Raw genomic sequence first — 24,326 nt, 5'->3', positions numbered from 1 at the left:
CAGTATTTTTTTTTAATTACGGATGGAATGTATTTTGACAAATTGCAAAAAAATCATCACATTCAGCCAAGATGAATCTGTACATGTGTTACACCTGTGTTGGATCTCCTGCAGGCTGACACACTGAAAGAACGATACCAGAAGATCGGAGATACTAAACGAAACACTCCCATCGAGGTCCTATGTGAGAATTTCCCAGGTATTCTGAGTCATCTACCAGCATTGTTTTGATACACAGAGCTGTAGAGCTGCACAGGCTCTATTTGTCATTGTCAACAAATCATGATTGGTCATCACAATGATAAGCTGTTAGCCATCATGAATTGAACCCATGTTGTATTGTTTCATTCAGAGGAGATGTCCACCTACCTGCGATATGTAAGACGGTTAGACTTTTTTGAAAAGCCCGACTATGAATATTTGAGGACTTTATTCACTGAGCTCTTTGAGCGCAAAGGATACACCTTTGACTACACATACGACTGGGTTGGCAGGCAGATTGTAAGTAACACGCATCAAATGTCAACATCATGCGGTGCACATGGTTTTTTATGAGTTGTTGTTCCCTGCAGCCCACACCGGTGGGATCTGTCCACATAGACTCTGGGGCCTCTGCAGTCACGAGAGAAAGCCATCCTCACAGAGACCGGACCTCAGCACACCCACCAATAAGAAATCAGGTATGAATGCTTTTTGTATTTCCGATATGCGTGTCAGAACATTCAGCTTAAGTCATTACAGTCAGCTACTGTATAAATACAGTATGAGTCAGTCTAAGGTTTGGCCTTTTGTTTTTGCTCCTGGACTCCCCCTACAGTTTGTAAAACAATTGTATACCTCCGTGTTGATTATAAATTGATAGGACTAAAAGTTCATATATTAATTTATTAACCCACCAACATACTGGCTGAGCTCAGGTCTTACACAACACAATAGATGTTTGGCCTCATCCATCACCAAAGTTAGTGATGCCAGATATGGTGTATATTCTCCTTATTACAAGCCACTCTGCCACCAAAATGATTTGGAAGCTTTTTGCTTTCTGTGGAGTTACCGTCTCAATATGTGTACACAAAGAAAGAAGGAATTGTGTTTTATGTGTGTATGGGGGGTGTGAATGATACGGGTGGTCCTTGGGTTACAAATGAGTTTCGTTCCTGGACTATGATGCAAGTCTATTTTTAGTGTAAGTCTTAATTATACCTACATTAGCTTGCAGACAGTCACATGAAATTCAGTAATAAAATTATTTTTAAAAAAAAAGAATACTTCAATTAAATGGTCAAATACAGTACTTACTTTGGTCCTTACTTTCATCCCTGTGGCTGTCCTACCTTCTTAAAATATTGACCCAGGCTACTCTGGAAGGATGACCTTCTTTTCTCCTCCCCGATCTTCTTGTAACAGCACACAGAATCCATAACCCCTCTGGCATTCATTAGCATTCAGTAATCTTTATCTTTGACCGTCACAGTAGTTAAGCGATTGAGACCAATAAAGAGTCTGAGAGTTTTTATTTTCACTTTCATAGTGATGGCTTTCCTTTTCTTTGCCACACTGTTGTTTGTGAGATAATGAATGAGAAACGTTAAATGATAAGTTATGTTGTGCTCCCTCACTGTAACCACAGGCACATGCTGTATAATGGCTGTAGTTTTCGAGCATCTCTCTTGTGGGAGTGGGAGTAGTTTGTAACCACAGAATGGCGTTACCACAGAACGGTGTAACCCGAGGACCATCTGTAGCTTTGTGACCAAAATAAAAATCGAGAAGACATCATTCTCTCTGTCAGTTCAAAACAAATTAAACTTGTGCAGGTTTTTTTTTCCACGTTGTGTGAAAGTATTGATTACATGGCTCCACATTGCTGCTTGAAGCAGTTAAAGATAAAGGGCTGATTAAATGTCAATCAAGAATTGCAAACAGTACTTATTGAGTTGACCACTGTAGTCATGTAGCAATATCATTTTTTTCGATGTTTGGTCATTTCAAACATTGTTTTCATATGTTTTTTTTTTTTGTCATTGTCCATTTCTTTCAAACTGAGGCCAGTTTTAGATGACTTGACCTAATTTGGTCACAGGCACATATGTTTCCTGTTTCCTGAAGCCTTGCCTGGTTTGGTTTCAATCTATTATTTTGTTGAATTTTTGTTCTTCAATTTTCATGGTGCTTTGCATGAACCTGGCCTGGCACACTCAAAATACCCATCTTTCCTAATGCAACTATTCCATCACCCCTCCCTCTCCCATTGCACTCCCAAACCCACTCCCCCTCCCATCACTCGGCGTCCCTGACTCCTGAGCAGACAGCAGTCTCTGATCGACGAGGAGCATGGGAGGTACAGCCCACTCGCCAAGCAAACTCCTCCTATCTGACCTCACACCTGGCAGCGGACAGGCACGGGGGCTCAGTGCAGGTATACACCCCTCACCTGATCAGCCAGTAGCCCCCTCCAGGTCTGTGGAGTCAGATCTGTCTCATAGCAACTCAGTGGCATTGTATCAAGTGGAAGTGTTTGTACTGAAGAAGCAGCCCACATTAAAAAGCTAATTATTTTGAAGCAAATTAAAAGGACAATTATTGAAATGAGTTCTCATTCAGCAATATGATAGGAGAGAATATTTTCTCTGGCAAGGTGTCAAGGTCAAAGATTACTAAGAATATGTTCTATTTTTCTATTTTCTGATATAGAATGTATAGAAGAGCTGATGAGGTGTATGAGACAGATCTACAGTCCCACACCTTTGTGCCTCTGGCTGGAGAATATTATTTTTCCCTACACCACCATCCGCATGTCATCATGATGCTTTCCAGTACAGTCGATGATGATGTTATACATTATAGCAGAAGACTTTGATTGCAGACCTTTACACCTTTATGTCTCTCCTGAGATGGAGAAGCTTCTTGCATGGCAGGATTACCCGATTAAGTGTATGCTCTTACTGTAAATCTCAAATGGGCTTTAAGGAGAAACATTTGTTTCCCAGTATAGTGAGAACTCAAATGCTGAGCTCAACGTATTCCTATTCTAATCGATTTCCCTCCATAGGTATTGAGTTTGTATGTTCTACATTACATTCTACACCTGTTAGACGAATATGGCATGAGAAAACTGGGTAGTATGACAGTCGAGGTCCTTCCTCAGCATCCGCAGGCTGGTTGGTACCATCAAAAAAACATTTGTTTTACTTACAACCACTGTAATATTGTTTGAACATAAAACCTGTATGTCAAACTACACGCAGTCAGTTGGCAGCTAGTTAGTTCTAGCAGCGAACCTTAGCCGTCAACTTCACTGATCTGGTCCTTAGTTTCACTTTTCACTCTGCTCACTCATCCCTGTGGCTTACGACCATCATCTCTTGCCTATCATCTGACTTACATGGCACTGCAATACTTTTCAATGGTGGACACTCCATTGCAAAATACTTACAATGATGATGAGGTTTGCACATTTGGAAGTGAGCCATGAAAGAAGTTTGGGATAGCTCAAAACGCTCTGTTTCAAAAAGCATGGAAAATCTGCCCCTTTTATGATGTCACAGCGGCACGGACTTCCTTAAATGGATGAGGCTGTAAGCCAGATAAGCGCTCAGCCCTCCCCCAAGCTCCACTACTCTGTATACAAAATAAGCTCAGGCCAAAGATATTGTATTTGGTGATTCCTGGCAAGAGAAAAATATTTTCCTCCAACAAATATCTGCGAAACTGTTGCTAGGGCCAGAACCAGCGCGCTCTCGCCGGGAAAGTTGCATTATTTTCGGGCACGTTGTGCATCCACGCAGTGCCCTGACGTCCGGCTTCTGAGCTCCACGGCATCAACGGCGCCTTTAAGTCTGTCCAACAATGAGCGCTATCCCTCAGGCACGCAAGGTTGCCACACGTCCAGCTTCTCCCGAGCTGCAGTAAAAGAGAAATGCACCTTTTTCTCGAATTTTGCCCATCAACCACAGTCCTCATGGGACACGTCTTTCATTTTTCTCTAAAATTATTTCTTTCTGCTTTCTATAAAAGCAGATAAAGAGACAGCTCATTAGTGCACATATTGGGACACACCTATGCCGCATACAAAGGCTGATATTAAAACGCCTCTAAAAACCTCCAACAAGGTTTTATGGTTTCATATGCGTACATGGTGTGACAATGCAGTAACAGGTACGTTCGTAATAACATGTAATACAGTATTTTTGGTCCATTACTGGTTTCACATACTGTTGCAACATAGAATGGAATGCCTCCACCCAGTGTTAATTTTTCCAAACTATAAAACAAAAACACAGCAGTAGTAGCAACCGCTCCAGTATGGGGCTTTATCTTCTGCTTTACCTTCTTCTGTGGTGTGGCAAGATGTCAGTACTTCCAAAAAACTGCAGTATACCTTTTAAATAGTAATAATTTTAATGTGAGACTGCCTGTTCCTGTAAATTCTGGTATGTATTCCACGACGAACATCCCTTGTTGAGGCTGGTCCTCCTTTTGGAAAAGGTTTCACCCCAAAAAACAACAAATCTCTCAATTTAGCTATACCGATCCACTGTGGCGACTCTGTAATCAGGAAAAAAGCCGAAAGAAACAAACAAAAGTTATTATTATATAATTATGCCGGATTTTGAGATTTTCATTTTGACATATATTAATGGAAAACTGGGGATGCGCTGGTCCTTGCTCACACCAGATGCACCCTCAATTACATTTTTCCGCGACTTTTGGACATAATTTTCCACAAACATTTCACAGCTACTGTATACAATCTTTAGGATGTTAATATATGAAGATTCTACTGTATATTATATAATCTAGTCAATGTGTTCTCTCTCACTCAGTATTTGTCATCTTGTATCCAGTTTACACGTCTACCTACTCTGCTATATGCCAAATATAACATGTTTCAAACTATTTTGCATGGATTGTTGGTATTTTATTCGGCCATCTCCTGGTCAGCAAACACCCATCTGTACCTCTCCAGCGCTGCACACAGGCTACGGGATAAGTTACATAACGGTTAAGAAGGGATAAAGCAGTAAGCAATACCCATGTAACAAAATCCAGCTGACAGAGTTGACGCAAGCAAGCACGTTTAGTGAGGGCTGCAACTAGCAAGGAGTAGTTGGCGCTTTCCCAAAACCCAAGATGAAAATCATCATCCTCTACTGAAGGAAAAGACGGAGATAGTCAAATGCAGTTATTTATTTAATAGTGTACAGCTGGAACCAAACAAGTGTATGAATAAAAATGTGTTTTGTACACTTCTTCCATATAGGAGACAAACCACATCGACATGGCTTGTTCTCATAAATTCTAACTACTTCATAAACAGTGTAACTTTCAGTGGTTTTCACTGAAAGTGAATGTTTTCATGTTTGTGTCATGTTTTCTATGTTATTGATGCGTGGCTCGCTCATCATTGTGACATTTCACCCACATCCATACAATGAAAGTAGGGTGTTCATAAATTCTACATATTTGTCACGCACTAAAGTCACTGCCGTGCTCACATTTGATGCTATACAATATTTTGACATCTGAGTTGTTGTAAACAGATTTAAATGAAGGTGTGTCTGTGCCACAGGTGGTCAGCTCAACCAACGGGGAGCTGAATGCTGACGATCCACTAGCAGCTCATTCTAATGCACCGATCACAGCCCAGGCAGAGGTGGAAGTGGTGGACGAGGCCAAGTATGTGTCATGCAGCCGCACCTCTTATCCTCCATGTCCCTATGCTGCCTCTTCTCTTTCCTACTCTACCTCTCCACCCCCTTTTTGCTTCTCCGTTGCCATCTTTGCTGTGCTGTAGAATTGTGAGCTTGTATCTCCTGTTTGACTGACTCCATTTGATTGTATATGGAGGTTTTGATTTGGAGCCTATTACACCCCCCCCGCACCCACTCTTTAGCGCCTCGAGCAACAATGACGCCATGGAGCATGGGTCACCACCTACTCGGTAAAAAGTGCTCTGTTTGCAGAATGTCACGTGGCCCAACTGACTAAGGGAATAGAGAAAAAGTTCAGAAAATGTACCAAATTGAAATGCAAACAAGGGGACAAGTAAGTTATTGAGTGGTTAATATTGACCAAACATGGGTGTGCAGCAGGCGCCAACTCTTCAGATTGCGGTGAGCTCATGTTGAAGCTCAGAGGGGGAAAAACAATGTGGAGATGCCCTGGTACACAACATACTGTAATTACTATCTAAATCTACTGTCAAATCAGGCTAAAAGGTTAACTGATTAGTGTCTCTGTACTGTGCTGTTTCAGATTTCTGAACACAATGTCAGAGATGCAACAAAAGATCGTTACCTTATGAATCACAATCATTTTGCACTTGTTTCTATTTTTGCCCAATGATTATTCATCCTCTATTGGTGTCCATTCACACACCTGTTTGATATGATGACTAGCGTCTTTGTTGACGTTCCACTTTTGGCATCGATCGTGTCAAAGTTACCTTGAAGTAAACCCATATTTCAGAGGTTGCCGTACGAGACATAGTAGTGTGACTACTGGAAAGGACATAATAAAGATCATGTTAGTTGAGTATTTTGGATGGGGACACTTGCTGATCATCTGACTAAAGTCTGAGTCATTCAAGTGCGCAAAGACAATTTCAAAATGTTCAAAATTTGTGACACACATAATATCAGTAAACTAGTCGTGAAAGCAATGTGGAGACCTAAACCTTAACAATGCGGGCGGTATCGAAGCGTGTCTCATTCACATGAATGGGTGAACTTTTTCACCCCCTCTTGGAGCAAGTCGGGGGGTTGGGGGGGTTCTCAAATAATTTCTATAGCATATTGGATCTTCCTTCTGAATTTCTGTTAATTAGAGACCATTAGGCCCAAACTGCCTTTTTTCTAGTTTATGCCTCCTTCCTGCTCTTTGTGCATTCTTTCTGTGAGATGATATTGACTTTGCTTTCTTTTCTGCTATGGAGTAATTAATGAAGCTATGAGTGATGCATGCTGTTGCATGCCGTCACACGGGACACAATGAGACCAAGTAATGCAACAACTGCTTCACAGATGATGGACGTGATGTTGATGTCTTGCTATTGTTGTGCACGAGACAGTACTTGGATACTCTAAAGTCTAAAGATGTCTAAAGTCGTGCGGGAGCGTGGTCATTTCGTGCCAATGCGCACCATTTTCAGTCCCAAATTCCATGCAAAGTGTGTACTTTATGGGTAGCCTGTAGCCACTTGGATTTTTCTTGTGAGTTTCTGTCATAGGTAATCATAATGCCCAAAGCGATGTCTTTGCTTTGACTGTCTGTGTCATCTTTGTACATTAGATGTCATTGTAGCTCTGCATCTTAACACATGAACACAAAAACACATTCACCACCACCAATTTTTTTTGGCTCATCAGCCTGAATAAAACCACAGCTGAATGGGATGCGCACTATAACGCCACTGTTATCAATATAGTGAAATATTAGAAGTACAATGACATGTACTATGTTATCTTTAAAATGAGTGCACACTTGCATATATTGACTCTGCAATGTCAAAAAAATCAATGCAGATTTTTCAATCCAAAAGCGTCATGCAGATGTTTGATCATCTGTCATTGACACTTGGCATAATACCATTTCAGTGGGTAAAGCCTGAATTGGTTTGCATTTTCTAACACGGGTGTGTAGGTGGCAGGGCGATAACTGCGTCAGCAGTAGTCTAACTCGCCAATTAATTCAGCAAGGCAAGCGACAAAGTAAACACAACACTGCACAGAGTAGCGGTGAAGGATAATGCACATTTCTTGGTCATTAGTATAAGATGACTTGCTTTGTATGAGTCAAGGTGTTGTCACCATTGTACCTTCGTACAGAAAATGACCGTTCTGTTGACTGATCAAGACAACTTTAGGTATTGATCCCTCTCTACACCAGAAGTGTTATGGTACACATCACTCATTTTGGTATCTGAGGAACAATCATTTTCATGCTTAAAGCTCCCCTTTGTTTACTTGTGTCAGTTAATGTGCATGTGTGTGTTGCACGTGACCGTCCTCATCATCTGGGTCTCGCTGTATTAATCTTTCTTTCTTTTCTCTTTACACTCTTTCCTCTCTCTTCTGTAGCTGCGTGAAAATGCTCAACCTGTGGTGAGTCCCTCTCTGCTTGTCCACTTCAGACTCATGGGACAGGGAGTGGATCAGCCTAGGCTGGGTACAACCCACTCGTTGGGTTTGAATCGTAAAAGACAACTATTTGAACACCTTGACATGTGGACTAAGTCATATGTCCAAATAGTCACTCAAAGCAGGCACTAAGTGAACCTATAAGTGGGCCTAGCCCTTTTATACTGTAGGTTTAGCCTTCAAACATGGTTAAGAGGACCCAGTCACTGTCCTATGTCATAATCTACAGCTTTATTGTCTTTGTGTGTTTTATTGACCTCTGGCTCATCATGTCTTTGCACTTTGTGTGCACTCCATTTTTTGTTTGTCTCCCTAATTTTGCAGTTTGTGTTGTTGCACCATATTTTTCAGCCCCTGGTGCCAATGTTTTAATCTTTCAAAACCCTTTTCAGCCTTTTCCTTACATTTATTAACATTAATGTTCCTATACAATCTGATGAGAAAATGGCAAATTAAAGGGGCCCTGTCCTACATTTCTAGCTTTTCTAGCTAGACTTGTGTGTATCTTTGAAATGTTGTACATGACATGGAAGTGGCATATCATGAGCTTAGTGTATGTTTATAAGTTATCCCGGGTTTCATTTTTGTGCCACTCCTAAATCTTGTGGACTGTCTGGTACACGGAGAACTTCACGGAATCTTGGAAATTTCTGCCATCAAACCTTTAGGAAGCCCATTGTGTGACAATTTACCCATTGTCCAGCAGTCATCTGCGATCATTGATCAGTACACTTTTCTTGAAAATGGCAGCCTTTTTTTTTGTCTAAACCAGACTAAGGCAGCCATGGAAATATGTTTTCTCTCGGCGGGGGGCAGCTACAGCATAAAGTCATAAAGCTATATTGATATCTGATAACAGCTTGCATGTAAAATCTCTGAAATAAGCTCTACGATACGATCAGTTATTCCAGACTTTGCTGCAGCATGTCCATGCAGCAGCACCTGGATAAGAGCATGTGCTAACATGCAACAAAGCAGCAAGCAGTCTGAGTCGTCGGCCGTATTGGCAGTATTTATTATTTTTTTAAGTCAGAAAAAGATGTTGCAGCTAAGTGCAAAACTTGTCTTGCACAAGTTTCTTGTGGAATTTTAATACGACCAACACCATTTTGTACATTATAAAGTCATTAGCCTTTACAAAAATGTATTGTGTTTGGTGAGTAAAGTCAGGTTTTAACCCTTCAATGAGCACATTATTGCTTAACCACTGATGATTAACCTTGTTGATAGAACTGTACCACAGATGATAAAGTAAGTGGATTGGTTTTTCTCATGCCTACTGTGGCCAGCTATTGTTCTGTTTGAGTAGTATCACTTGATCCGGCCTTTTCTAACATTCCACACTACAAAAATAAATGAGTAAAAGCAATAACGGTATTGTACCGAAAGTGACAAAAGTCGAATCAGGACACCCCTAAATAAAAAGCACAGCTCGATGTCGACTTCCATAACATTCATCCAACTGTATCCAATATCCAGTCCTTTGTTTTCTGAACCATTAGCACATAACCAGTTGAGTCGGAGTAGTACTCTGACCTATTGGAACAGTGTAGGCGTGGTCAGGGAGAAGGCTGCCGAATCCAAGCGTTTCGCCCCAAGAGGAGAAGAATACAGATTTGCCCTGCACTCAACCTTGAGTCATTTTATCCAAAAAACCTCCTATACTATGGCCACACAGTAGTACCTGCAGTGGCATGAAAAAGTCTGGGCAACCCAGATAATTTTCAAGATTTTCCTTTTAAAAAAATCACTGGTTTTGGACCAGCCATTTCAGTTAAATACATCATAAACTATGACATCATAACATCATATTTGAGAAGTGGAATGAATTATATAGGATTTACAAAAAGTGTGCAATAATTATTTAAACAAAAGTAGACAGGCACATAAATTTGGGCACCCCAACAAAAATTACATCAATATTTAGTAGATCCTCCTTTTGCAGAAATAAAGCTTCCTATAACTTCCAATGAGGGTCTGGATTCTGGTTGATGGTATTTTTGACCATTCCTCTTTCCAAAACATCTCCCAAGCATGGACAGCCCGCTTTAAATCATACCACAGATATTCAATAATATTCAGGTCTGGGGACTGAGATGGCCATTCTAGAACGTTGTACTTGTTCCTCCGCATGAATACCTTAGTAGAATTTGAGCAGTGTTTAGGGTCATTGTGTTGTTGGAAGTATCCACTTTATCACTGATTCTTGAACATTGTTGGCAAGAATCTGCTGATACTGACTGGAATTTAGTTGAATATTTAACTAAAATTGCTGATCCCAACAACCAGTGATTTATGAAGGAAAATCTTGAAAAATATCAGTGGTGCCCAAATCTTTTCACACCACTGTATTCTTGGACTCCCATGACCCACAAGAACGCAATTGAGGGGTCTGATAGGATGGAAGAGGAAGACGGAAGGAATAGACACATCAGAAATTCCCTTTCTAACTCTGCAGTTGAAATACCAGGCTAGCATCAGCCAAGTTGCCAGAGAGGCTAATGTTACGTTTCGTCACTTTAAAACAGAGTTTTAGTGACTTCATCCCAACGTGTTTCTGTTTCAGCTGCTGTATTATCGTCATGGTGCTCCTTTCCTTTGAAAATACTGCTTGACGCCACCTCGCTTGGTTCAGCTCACTCGACAACGAATTGATAATTAAATTTGTTGTCCACACTTAATTGTTGGTTTTTAGCGATTTGTTAGTCTGGGTAAGTCTGGGTCTTTACCAACCCCAGAGGTACACCAACACCGCCACGGTCCATCTTGTGTAGAAATTCAAGCAAGCTGCTTGTGTTTCTTTGTGCCAAGCAGATTAATGGTCATCTCTTGTCTGCAGGTGCTGCTGCTTCTTCAAACGAAAACGGAAGAAGAACACACCGCGACACAAATGATCATCCAGAGGCAGCCCCAAACATTCTGGCTCTGTTGATTTTTGCCCCCAGAAGTCTGCAAGGTTCCATTCAGACTAACCGAGATGTCTGGATTGCAGCGTTCTCTGAAAGGAACAGTTTTTTTTTTTACTTAAAAGATTTGTCATTTGACGGGAGTACCTTTTTTTTCCCCCTCTAGGATACAGGGGCGAACATTTTCTTGGAACTTTTGCAGAGGATAATCTTTTGGGTTCCAAGATGCTTTGGGGTTTTTTTTCCTCCTTTTGCCCCCCCCCCCCCCATGTTTTATGATTGTTTGTTTTGTCTCGCTAAGTCATCTTTTCCCCGTCGTTGAGTTTTGGGGTATTCCTGACGTGGGACTGAATGTAAACTGGTGACACACGAGGAGCCGGGAGCGTAAATGGCCGCCATGGGCTCCTGCACTTTCTGCCTCCAAAGAGACGAGCCGTGGGACCAGAGACACAGGAGGCCACACCCACACACCTCCTGCACTGTGTTCTCACAGGAGGATTTCTAACCCTCGCTCCCCCTTCTCGACACACTACAATCCCTCCAGACTCTTGTCCTCTTTGGTTCTACGAACTGAACACTTGTAGGTGGGCTGAAAGAAGAAAGTATTTATGATATTTATCTCTTGGTCGCCACCCGTTTTCTTACTAATTCTCCAACATACACACTGAATGTATGGACAGACAAGGAAATGACTCTGGAGCATTTATATCATTTGTCCTGTGCATGGTAAGGAAAGAGTCGGAGTCGATGCGGGGAGATCCTGGTCATTAATCGACTTTCCACCAGTAGTTGCTTTGGAGCGTAGACAAACTCCTTAGCTTGTCAACACTACTGCTCACTGCCTTAACCCAAACAACCACCTCACTCTACTGGCATACACAAGGCTTTGTACAAGATGGCGACATTTAAGAGATCAAACAATACAAACACCCACTTTGTGATGGCTGGACCTTCCGTTCCAGCCTGAAGCCCCGCACTGCAAAGCATCGCTTGATGATCCTGACTGTTGTCCACATCGTGTTGGCATGGTGTCCATGTGGTTCAGTGTTTTTACTTGGTGTCACGGAGGGCTGCCTTGAAACGATATCCTCAGTAAGTCACCTTGCCTATCCTCCTAACACAGTGAATTCCTTTTTATGTTTGTTTGTTTTTTTTATTTGACGTCTTGCTAATGTGAACATTTTTTGAAATGCATTTTTTGAATTGTTTGTTCAATCCAAATAGCCATGGCTTTAAGGGGAAGGAGAGGGTAGCAACGTGTGGAAAGAAGCTTGAGACCATGACTGCACTACATTTGTTGACCCCGGCTTTCCCACCTTGTTGAGACTTTAAACGTGCTTTTGTCTTTAAGTGTGTCTGCCTCATGTGCCAGGCGTCCCACAGGGTGCAGGGAAACACTTTGATTTGCTCCTTGTTTAGTGCCATGCCTGGCCCCGCTCCACCTCTTTGTGCTCACGCATGCACATGTGCAGTACGTGCAGTACGTGCAGTACATACAGTACATACAGTACATACACACTCACTGGAGGGTCAGATGTGGCGTTTAGTGGACCTGCGCTCTCATCTTTCCCATACAATATTGTAGATGTCACCAACTATTTCACTGAATCCATATGCTTGTATTTACACTGTATAGCTCTTGCTTTGGTCTTAGCCCTCCTCACTACTCTCACGAGTATCTCCAGGGCCTAAGTTGTGTTATTGAAAGTACTTGAATATGAACATCTACGGGACCTTTTCTGATGGTTTCATTCATCGTCATTACAGTCATGGAGGGGAATGGTGAGGGCGGGGGGGAAGGCTATTTGAATGACAGGTATTCATTCCTTTGGGGACATCTTTGTGTGTCCCGACTGTGCCGGATAAGTGATGTTTGTCATCCCTGCACTCCTTTTTGAAGCCCTTTTGTCTCCAAGGTCGGAGATGAGCTGTGACAGCAGGTCTGGGTGGCACCACGGCCGTGTCATGGCGGCTCCCTGAGGAAAGCGTTCCTATCGGTGAGGTGGATATTCAGACTAAATAGCCTTTAAGTGTCCCCTCAATTCCCAGAGTGCCATTCCTGAGACTACTACAAGTCCATGCCTTTGACCTGTGCCAGGAAAAGTTGAATGTTCTTTTGTTTTTGTTGGCCATCTCATTCCGCTTCATGTCCTTGACGGCGTTTCGAAGAATCACAGCACACGTTGGTCCGATTCAGTACCAGGAAGTGTTGTTGGAGGGCCAGGAAAAGTGTTCACATCTCCAAAAGCAAACTTTGCAGCTTTTTGTCTTTGCACCTGCTCTTCCTTTTAAGGGTGTGCTGTAAAGCTGACGGCTGGTATACCTCTTAAACCTCTCGATTTCCTGTGCCACTATATGGTTAGTACGTATGTGCATGGCTTATCCCGGTCTCCCGTGGAACGTTGTCGGCTCTGTGAGACGTTATGGCTTCCAGTCCTCATGTAAAATATGGGGGGAAAAACCCATCATTCCATCCCACTTCTACTAGAACTCCCATTAGATTTACTTGTGTTGGACTTCAGGTTGTAGGTTGTATGATGTGACATCCATGTGACATCCAGAGCGGAGGACAGTTGAAGTGGCAATGAATGGCTTTTGTCCTTTTTGGGTTCTCCGGCACTTTTCCTTGTTGCTGTACTGTAGAATTACCTTGGACTTACTGTATATTTTTCTTTGAACGGAAGGGTGACATTTACTGCAATATTGTGATGCTTATTTGAAAATTGTACAGACTTCACATTGTAGTCTTTCTTCTTTCTGTTGGGATTCCATATAAAGCCGTATTCTATTTTGATTAGGGTATTTTTCTTGTCCCTTTACAGACTGTGGGAAATGAAATTGTACCGCTCCAGGAATGAATTCTCCTTGGCACAATTATTTTTCCCTCCCTCCCCCCAGAGCTATGATTAAGAGAAATCTTAAAACTGTATATAAATATTGTTGAAATATGAATGTCAACTTCAAAAATGTATTTTTTGAGTTAGTCAAGGGCTTCAAGCGTGAAGGACCCACATTTCAAGTTTTTATTGTTTCGTATTTTTTTAATTTGATGAAAAAGCGAATGATCCTTTTTAATCTGAGTTGTTTTTTTCCCTTATTGGACTTATGTTATATGATACGTCACATGAAAAATCACTTTTTATTCCCTCCATGCCTAAAGGGAAGTCCAGTTTGCACCCTTTTTTATGTAAAATAAAAGATCTCTTCACCTTTTGGGAGTGTTTTGTGTGTGTGAATTAACATCTAATCACCTCCGATGTTGTACACTCATTTTATTTGGTTCACGAACTTTACTGTATGCCAATCATGTACAAGAGGAAGGTTTTAACTTACTATTCCATATGGCAACGTTAGTTGTAATAAAACTTTACGAGTGTGCATTTGACGGCACATTTAAGCGTTCTTTATAATTTTTTAGACTTTTCATACTGTTTGATTTTATTTTATATAATTGTAAGTGTATTTTATCAAACTATCTATGCCATAGTGTAGAAATGAAGCATTTAGTATTTCATTATTGCTATGCTGTACTATTCAGTGGCTACTGATATTTTTTTCCGGCCTCCATCATAAATGTGTTTATTTATATAAAAATTCCAGTAATATCTTATAATAATATATCTTAGTGTAGCTCAGAACTATGGAGGACCAAAACTGCCAAAATAATAAATAAATAAATAAATAAAAGTGGAAATAAAAACAAAAATGAAAAAAAAAATCAAAAAATTTTATACAAAAAAATAAATATAAATGGAAATAAAAACAAAAATAATTTTTTTTTAATTTTTGAATCTTGTTTTTTATTTTTGTATTTATTTTTGCTTTTATTTATTTATTTATTATTTTGGCAGTTTTGGTCCTCCATACAAAACTAATAATTTATTTATTATTTTGGCAGTTTTGGTCCTCCATACAAAACTAATAATAATAAATAAATAAATAAAAGTGAAAATAAAAACAAAAAATGAAAAAAAATCAAAAAATTAAATACAGAAAAATAAATATAAATGGAAATAAAAACAAAAATAAAAAAATATATACATAAATAAATAAATAAAAGCAAAAATAAATACAAAATAAAAAACAAGATTCAAAAATTAAAAAAAAAAAATTTTTGTTTTTATTTCCAATTATATTTATTTTTTGTATTTAATTTTTTCTTTTTTTTCATTTTTGTTTTTATTTCCACTTTTATTTATTTATTATTTTGGCAGTTTTGGTCCTCCATACAGAACAACCGAATGAAATCCTCCCGTAAAGGTTGATAGTTGAAGATCGCTGATTCGCTCATTTCACTGTCAATCAAAAAGGGATTCCGCATCAGACACATCATCTAATCATCATGCAGAAGTTGAGCGTCCGGGTCAGCCCACTCCCCTGCGGACTGCCGATAGGCCGAGCGTCAGATGGGCGGGACAAAACTCGTCATTTATCCAATGACGTCCAGTTTCACCGAGTGGAACAACTGACTATATGATTCTCCATTGAAGTCAGTAGGCGCCCAGCGTCCGACTGTCAAGTTTCCTATGATAAGTGGGTGGACCTGTGAACAAAAGATGAAAGTATTGTAACGCATATTTAGTCCGTGTAATGTACGCACGAGTACATATTTCAACACTTTTTGGGATATTTTAGGAGAAGCTGAGCTTCCCTTTCAGTCTGTGAGCAACAGCCACTGGTTGAGCTTTTCAAACAAAGCTGTTCTCTCCTCCGACCGCTGGGGGCGTCATTTTCCCTCGCTTGTGCTGTGACGTCGTGGAGTGTCAGCATAAACTACCGGTATGACGTCACCCTGTTCCTTTTTCACCGGCTTGGGTCAACATGGTGGGTACCGAGACGGCACCAGATCTTTAGTAGCCGTAGCAATCCCTCTCAATCCTCACTTTTTGTGAGGTCATATAGCACTCTAAAGCATCGTTCATCACACAAAGACCATATATTTCATCATATCAATGATCGTAATTGACATTTTAATATTTTGTCGTACTGCAAACAGCGATGAAATATTGAAATCCAATTTGAGGTTATCGCAGTCAAGTGCAGTCGTTTTCATGTGGAGCTTTTCAGTCTACTTTTCACCATAATTGTACATTTAATTCAGTAGTTTTGGCAACTATCGCTACTTTTTGTATTAAATGAGTGTAGTTTGCTGTCAATGACATGTTTGTGGGGGGCGTTCTTGTCAGAAGACAGGTATGGGGATGACATTGTTCATCTAATGTGGAACCATGATTGAAAGTACTTTTACTGATTCTGAGCGAGTGTGGATGGAGGTGATGAGGGCCAGCATTGCATTGATCCACGTTTATGTTTTGGTCTTCTAAGGGACGAGTCAGGACGAAGACGATCAAGAAGGCCGCCAGGGTCATCATCGAGAAGTACTACACTCGCCTGGGCAACGACTTCCACACCAACAAGAAGGTGTGTGAGGAGATCGCCATCATTCCCAGCAAACCTCTTCGCAACAAAATCGCCGGGTGAGTTTGAGTTTGGTGGTTTTGCTGAAGCGAGAAATGAAAATCCGAGAGGAAGGGTCCCCCCAGCTTCTGGACGGGGCGCCAGCCTTTCACGGCTGATTTGAACAAATCATTGATTGAATGAACTAAATGTTATGCAATGAAATACACCATAGAGAAGGTAACGGACACAGTGTAGATCCGACTGGAGGTTCGTGTTGACTGAGCTTCTTGGTTTGCGTCATAAAATGATGTCATGGTTTGAAACAATATTTCACGACAAAACATGAAGTTGACTTACTGCTGTTGCTATCATTTTGTTTAGCAGCGTGCGCCATCTAACACTATTTAAAAAAAACAAGTCAAGATAGGAGGGTCCTGACTGGGGACCTCATGGGGCATTTATGGACATATCACAATATACAATATAAAATGATAGAACATTTTAAAAAGCTTAATCCATATCATGAAATACACTTGAAGCACATTTATTTATTGGTAGAAAACTGGCTCCCTTTTTTAATGGGATGTCGGCCTCTGCACACGTTGCTGCTAAATCTAAACTGTAATGGCCGATATCGGGGGTATTAGATCATATCAGCCTGCATCTCCAATATTAGCATCCAGACTACACAAGGTTCCCCTAGGGTTTTTTGAAGCTGTGGTGGTGGGCTGCGTGGCATTTGAAAGGGAGTGTAGCGCATCCAAGGTGACTTTTAAGAGCTTAGTTTGGCTTCTCTAAGCCATGTGGTCTAAAAAGTTATTATACCTGGAAAAAAAGCAGACCTCTGCATTATATTTGCCAGCTCAGCCGACCTGATGAATGAATGATGTGATTTAATCTGCAAACATTCATCAGTTTGACTATGTACTGCTTACATGAGGTACATCTATCCACTATCGGTATGCAATATCCGATACAAGCTCTTTTTTACCAAAGATAATGCTATGAGAGTACAGGCTGATCTCCATGTTTTGAAGTACTTGTCATTTATTTCACAAACATAATTCTTAAAAGAGGGCAACGCGGTGGGTGAGTGGTTTGCTGTGTGGAGTTTGCATGTTTGTCTATATGTGCCCTGTGATTGGCTGGCCACCAGTCCAGGGTGTACCGTGCCTCTCGCCCCAAGACAGCTGGGATAGGCTCCAGCTCCGTGACCCTTGTGAGGAAAAAGCGGTAGAAAATGAATGAATTCTTAAAAGAAATGAACATAAAGAGTTTTAAAATTCAATATGGACGCCAGCATTCACCACCAGTTTGTCAACCATTAGCTGATTTCACAAGGAACTCTTGGAAGACATGACTTCATGTATTTATCATAGATTGAATTCATAGATTCAACTATAACATAACTATAACTATAACTAGGGCTGTCTGATAATATCAGCCAGCGATAATTATCGGCCTAAAAATGTAATATCGGATGATATCGGTATCAGGATTTTCGCTTCATGAGAACCGATGTAGAGCAGGTAGCATTAACAAGATCAACATCAGAACTCATAAGGGTTCATTAAAGTCATTCCACCGTCCATTCTTATTGGTGGTGTCTTAAAGAAAGTGATGAAACAATATGTCGATACAATGAATGATGAAACAATATGTTGTTCCTTCTGCTGATGGGATGTTTGTTTCTATACACGCAGCATATCTTGTCCCAAGGCCCGGCTGTGTCCCCATCTGGTTGACTGGACTGGACTGGACTGGACTGTACATGACCTTTTACTCACTTTGTTCCTTTTTCCTTTTCATTCATTTTCTACCGCTTTTCCTCACGAGGGTCGCGGGGGTGCTGGAGCCTATCCCAGCTGTCTTGGGGCGAGAGGCGGGGTACACCCTGGACTGGTGGCCAGCCAATCACAGGCCACATATAGACAAACAACCATTCACACTCACATTCATACCTATGGACAATTTGGAGTGGCCAATTAACCTAGCATGTTTTTGGAATGTGGGAGGAAACCGGAGTACCCGGAGACAAACCACGCATGCACGGGGAGAACGTGCCGCCCCCTTTTTATTCAATTGCTGGTTAATACTGTATTCTCTTGTATGGGCTACTTGGTTAAATAGTAACTTTTATTCTGTATTTACTTTGAGGCACTTAGAATGATAAACTATATGATTGGTGAATCCCTAAACACTTCTGAAATTGTTAATACTTCTACATACTTCTATCAAACCCTCTATTATAACACATACTAATTATGTTGTAATATTCTTGCACTAATATTGTTATAATGCTTCGTTAAATGATGTTATCATGATTGTCCCTCTGCTGTCAAATGCATTATTACTGCATTATGAACTCAATTGGTACATGTCACTTGTTTCATCAAACATCAGTAAAAGCATTTTTTTATCCGACAAGACCTACCAACATGTACACATTTCTAGTACTCAACATGCATTTTGGCTCCTGAATGCTCTCCATTTTGTTGCATTTTCCTGGTTTCACTTTCAAGTTTAGTCTGTACAGTACACAGAGATGAAAATCAAATACTATCAGTTTCTTTAGTATTTCAAATTGGGTGGTGCTAAAAAAATAAAACTGTCCTTTGGGGGAGGGGGGCATGACAGAAAATAATTGAGTAACACTGCTGAATAAAAATATGTGATTACACTTACAGTTGCTATTGGTTGATATTGGAAATTGACAGTGAGTTGGACATCCCTAATAACTATTTAATTCCCATACATCATGGGAAAAGAAGACACAAAAAAAGATAAAAAATATGACCAAACCCCCCCCCCCCCCCCCGTATAGGTATTTGACTAACTGCATAATAACCGATACAGCTTTTGTGCAGGGGTTTCATTAGCATTAATAATCCAAAACCTGTGTTGCTGTTTTTGTGGCAGTTATGTGACCCACCTGATGAAACGCATCCAGTGCGGTCCAGTGCGAGGCATCTCCATCAAGCTGCAGGAGGAGGAGAGGGAGAGGAGGGACAACTACGTTCCGGAGGTCTGAACTTGACCCGCCTTCTCTTCTGTTCATGTCCATAAGATTTGCTTCACACACGTCAGCTGTTGTTGCTCAAGCACAGGAAGACAAAATGCATCCGATTCTGATTCCAATTATGCAACAGCAAATTTGGTCAGAAAAAGCTTCATTTATTTCATTTCACTGTGTTGATGTTGGAATATGCAGTATTTAATACTACGTATTTAATACTACTTACTTCTGGTGGATGACGTGGAAATGACCATGGTATCGCTTGTGTGTCTAGAACTCTGCTCTGGACCAGGAGATCATAGAAGTGGACCCAGAGACCAAAGACATGCTGAAGATGCTGGTCAGTGTTAACTCACCAATGTTAACTCATTCACGACCAAAGACATGACGTCTTTTTCTATTTCAACCCAAACGCTTGTTCCCAAAGACGGTTTTTATTTATGTCTTTTATTTCATTTGAACATGCATCAGATTCCAATTGAGTGCATCCCATAATCAGTTCCCAGTTCCACATGTCCAAAAGGAGTAGGAAGAAGCAAAGCTTATTAAATCCTACCCCTCCATCTGGTACTTTTACAATCACTAACTGTTACATTTGTTCACTTCCTGCTTTCCATAATACAGTTTAGGGTTTTGTTTTGTTTTTAATAATGTACCTGGTACCTCGTAGGTGATATGAGCATCACATGCCATAATGGGTACCATAGTAAGTGTCAATATAGTGATATATATAGCACATCATGGTTCAAGATTCAAGTTCAAATCCATATGGTTCCATTTGTGTCAAAGTGAAAATGTCTCCTTTTACTGAAACAGCTATGTCCCACCACAGATTACTAAAGAATGGAAAATGTTTCCATATCTAGTAGCCATAGAACAACATTCCGTGCGCCTTGGAAAATCCAAATAAGAAATGTCGGGATTGAATGAGTTAATACGAATTAAAACTAACTAAAACTTGTACTTCCATTCAGCATGATTTCAAGTTCTAAAGCCCAAATCGTGTGCTACCTGCTTTGGGTCAGGTGTTCATCTCTTGCTTGGTCTCTTTGCAGGACTTTGGTGGACTTTCCAGACTCCAAGTGACTCAACCCATTATTGGCATGAACTTCAAGACCCCACGAGGACTGTAGACCCAATCCAATCCAATCCACTTTATTTATATAGCACATTTTATAAACAGAGTTTCCAAAGTGCTGCACAGACTAGTAAAATTAAAAAGTAATAATCCAAAACTAAAAGAGCATTTAAGAAATAAAATAATAAAATAAATATTAAAATATTAAAAACAAGAAACAAAGCAATAAAAGTATAAAAAATAAAACTAATTACAATAAAAACGAAGAACTAAAAGACACAGGACCATACGACTCACTCCGAGCTAAAAGCCAGAGAATAAAAGTGGGTTTTAAGACGAGACTTAAAGCTTTCGATATTGGGGGCCTTTTTTACTTGGGAGGGCAGAGAGTTCCATAGTTTGGGGCCGACCACAGAAAAGGCTCGGTCCCCCCTGGTCTTAAGTCTCGTCTTAGGCACCACAAGTTGGAGCTGGCCCTCGGACCTCAGTGACCGAGCTGGAGAGTAAACTTGGATGAGGTCCGAGATGTATTTGGGGGCCAGCCCATTCAACGCCTTAAAAACAAACAATAAAATCTTAAAATCAATCCTAAAACGAACGGGCAACCAATGTAGGGAGGCCAGAATTGGGGTGATGTGCTCCCCTTTTTTGGTTCCTGTTAAAAGCCGTGCCGCAGAGTTCTGGACTAACTGTAAGCGGGAGAGAGACTTTTGGCTAATTCCAGAGTAAAGTGCATTACAGTAGTCCAGACGTGATGAAATAAAAGCGTGCATGACTTGCTCAAAGTGTTGCAAAGATAAAAAAGATTTAATTTTAGATAAAAGCCGAAGATGATAAAAACAGGATTTTATAACTGCATTAATTTGTTTGTTGAGTTTAAAATCACTGTCTATTATGACGCCAAGGCTGGTGGCTGAGGGACGAATGTTGTTTTGGAGGGGACCGAAGTCTATAGGGGGGCCTTTATAGTTGAGGAGGATAGCTTCGGTCTTCTCTTCGTTAAGCATTAAAAAGTTGTGGGCCAACCAGGCCTTGACATCCCTTAAGCACTCAAGAAGGGGTGTCAGGGGGGCATGATCATTTTTTGCGAGTGGCAAGTACAGCTGGCAGTCATCCGCATACAGGTGATAGGAGATGCCATGCTTTTTAAGTACTGCGCCAAGTGGGACCAGGTAGAGGGCAAATAAAATGGGCCCAAGAATTGATCCTTGTGGAACTCCACAGTCAAGCGGAGCAGTGGAGGAGTAAGATCCCCCAAGTCCCACGGCAAGGCATCTCCCTGACAGGTACGATCTAAACCACTCAAGAGCAGACCCCCTGACACCCACACAGTTCTCCAGGCGAGATAAAAGAATGGTATGGTCCACTGTGTCAAAAGCAGCAGTCAGGTCTAAAAGCACTAAAATGGCTGAACCACCAGAGTCAGTTATTAAAAATAGGTCGTTAAAAACCTTTAAAAGTGCAGACTCAGTGCTATGAAAGGCCCTGTAACCTGACTGGAAAGTGTCTAAAATCCCATTCTCGTCTAAAAAAGGTTGCATCTGTGCAAGAACACTTCTTTCTAAAATCTTTGAGATAAAAGGCAGTTTAGAGATTGGCCGATAATTTGATAAAATTGAAGGATCCAGACTAGTTTTTTTCAACAAAGGTTCAACAGTAGCCTTTTTACAGAAAGATGGCACGATACCAGAGGCCAGGCTACTGTTGATGATGGCACACACAGAAGGACCCACGGTTGGCCACACCTCCCTAAAAAAGCGAGGTGGGACTGGGTCGATGGGGGAAGAAGAAGGCTTAAGACCCTTTACCATCTCCGTGATAAAAGCCAGTGACACAGGTTCAAACTGATAAAAACCTTTAGAGCACTGTGTCAATGTGGGCATATTAAAAGAGGGGGGTGATATATTACTTCGTACAGATGCAACCTTGTCCTTAAAAAACTGCAAAAAGTTTTCACACGTTTCATAAGATTGTTCAAGTATAGTGGATGGACTGGGATTTAAAACAGAGTCAATAGTTTTAAAAAGAACACGTGGGTTGTTAATATTGTCTGATATCAAGTCTGAGAGGTATTTTGTTTTCTCAATCTTCACCACGTTCTGATAATGTCTCCAACTGTCCTTGAGGATTTGATAGGAGACCTGTAGACCGTCCTTCTTCCACCTGCGCTCTGCTTTTCGGCATTCACGCCGGGCTGCTCGAGTGACATCGTTGAGCCACTCTTCCTGTTTAGTTTTGGGGCGCATGGCTTTCAGGGGGGCTAAACTGTCCAAGACAGTCACACAGGTAGAAGTAAAGCAGTTCATCAGCTGCTCGGTGTCCAGCGCAGCGCCTGAGGTCATAAAAGCCTCAGACGCAGTGGAGAACAGAGTGGCAAAGGCCGAGGCCGCGTCAGGCTTGATAAAGCGACCAAAGCGAACAGGAGCAGGCAGGCTGGTGTTACAGTGTGTGTCTAAGTCAAACCTAACCGGACTGTGGTCCGAGAACACCGCATCACCTACAGAGACGTTATGAACAGTAAGACCATAAGACAAAACCAGGTCTAAAGTGTGTCCATGTATTTGTGTAGCTCCTGTTACACTTTGTGTCAAATTAAAAGCTTCCATCAATTCTAAAAAGTCTTTCGCCATAAGCGTAGAAGGGCAGCAGACATGAATATTAAAATCACCCACAATTAAAATTCTGTCATACTTTATCAGCATTGCAGCGACAAAGTCAGAAAAGTCCTGAATAAAATCCTTGTTGTGCTTGGGTGGTCTATAAATGACAGCGCAAAGCACCCGCTCATGTTGATGAAGTTCGAAGCAGCTCACCTCAAATGAGCCGAAAGACACCACTGACAGTGGCTTATGGCGCAAAGACGCTTTTAAAATAATAGCAATACCTCCTCCACGGCCAGTGGTTCTTGGCGTGTTGATGAAGGTACAATCAGGAGGCACCAGCTCAGAGAAGGCAGCGGACTCACCGGCATTAATCCAGGTCTCCGTGATGAATAGTAAATCCAAACCGTGCGATTTGAAGAGGTCCTGGAGGATAAACGTCTTGCTTGAAACTGACCGCGCATTCACCAGTGCACATTTCGTTGGGAACCTAAGTGCCGCTGAAACTGCACGGTTTAGCGGCCGAAGGTTGCCGGGGCTGACGCCGGCAGCGGCCCAATGAGGACGGCGAGTACGTAGTGCACGACATTCGTCGTGTTGCCCAACGATCGGCACCAGCCAGGCTCCAACGGAAGCAAGGAAACGCCGAGAGAGGAAGCGGCGAAAACAATCATTATAGTCGCTCGGAATATTTTGTGGGGACCGTGCCACCTCGGGAGAGAATGCCAGCCAAGCTTTGAGTTTCACGAGTCTCCCACCCCGTGTCCGCCGGCGGCGTCTACGTTTCCTGGGAAGCGACGGCTCTGCCCGCAGCAGAAAGTTTGGCACATCGGACAGGTATGAGGGACGCGGTTTGTGTGACCCCCAGTGTTCTTGTTTCACACATACTGCAACAATGTGCTGGATTTTAAGTACCCTTTTACTTCTTAAATAAAGTCATAGAATTATTTCCATCAACCAAGCGTCTTACTCTCATTTATGCTTCTTTGGAGCTGTCAGAAATAATGCATTTATGGGGGTAACTAATTTATTTCATTAATTGAGATACAGGTTCCATTACCCACTCGGCCATCCCTGTGTGGAGTTTGCATGATCTCTTGTGTGGGTTTTCTTCGGGTACTCCGGTTTCCTCCCACATTCCAAAAACATTCATTCATTCATTTTCTACCGCTTTTTCCTCACGAG

The 24,326-nt window shown here is 41.3% G+C and overlaps 3 protein-coding genes across 6 annotated transcripts in view; 2 read left to right on the top strand and 1 right to left on the bottom strand.

The window, feature by feature from the left end:
* Nucleotides 1–14,260, top strand: part of csnk1g1 (casein kinase 1, gamma 1) — a 37,606-nt gene extending 23,346 nt beyond the window's left edge. The window contains exons 8-14 of one of the 4 annotated variants that reach the window (XM_058045900.2): nucleotides 115–199; nucleotides 353–501; nucleotides 573–680; nucleotides 2,309–2,419; nucleotides 5,573–5,679; nucleotides 8,082–8,105; nucleotides 10,981–14,260. In XM_058045900.2, the coding sequence (XP_057901883.2) occupies nucleotides 115–199; nucleotides 353–501; nucleotides 573–680; nucleotides 2,309–2,419; nucleotides 5,573–5,679; nucleotides 8,082–8,105; nucleotides 10,981–11,035 (639 nt within the window). In that variant the 3' untranslated portion in view covers nucleotides 11,036–14,260. The remainder of the gene's footprint in view (nucleotides 1–114; nucleotides 200–352; nucleotides 502–572; nucleotides 681–2,308; nucleotides 2,420–5,572; nucleotides 5,680–8,081; nucleotides 8,106–10,980) is intronic. The other 3 variants (XM_058045903.2, XM_058045902.2, XM_058045904.2) reach the window with 3 other exon arrangements.
* Nucleotides 14,261–15,713: 1,453 nt separating this feature from the next.
* Nucleotides 15,714–24,098, top strand: LOC131097943 (small ribosomal subunit protein eS17-like). Its single transcript, XM_078794709.1, has 6 exons — nucleotides 15,714–15,871; nucleotides 16,373–16,524; nucleotides 19,367–19,472; nucleotides 19,738–19,803; nucleotides 20,519–20,600; nucleotides 24,059–24,098. Exons 1-5 carry the CDS (start codon nucleotides 15,869–15,871, stop codon nucleotides 20,594–20,596), a joined length of 405 nt encoding a protein of 134 aa, XP_078650835.1. The 5' UTR covers nucleotides 15,714–15,868; the 3' UTR covers nucleotides 20,597–20,600; nucleotides 24,059–24,098.
* On the bottom strand, nucleotides 20,596–23,841 carry LOC144901279 (uncharacterized). Its single transcript, XM_078794707.1, has one exon. The coding sequence runs from the start codon at nucleotides 23,241–23,243 to the stop codon at nucleotides 20,835–20,837; it is 2,409 nt and encodes an 802-aa protein (XP_078650833.1). The 5' UTR covers nucleotides 23,244–23,841; the 3' UTR covers nucleotides 20,596–20,834.
* Nucleotides 24,099–24,326: the final 228 nt, after the last annotated feature.

This window comes from Doryrhamphus excisus, linkage group LG11, assembly GCF_037039965.1.
Source record: "Doryrhamphus excisus strain RoL-2023G ecotype Guam linkage group LG11, RoL_Dexc_Guam_v1.1, whole genome shotgun sequence".
Lineage (NCBI taxonomy): Eukaryota > Metazoa > Chordata > Actinopteri > Syngnathiformes > Syngnathidae > Doryrhamphus > Doryrhamphus excisus.
Note: the sequence above shows the minus strand (reverse complement) of the source record. Positions and strands in the feature narration are given on the sequence as shown.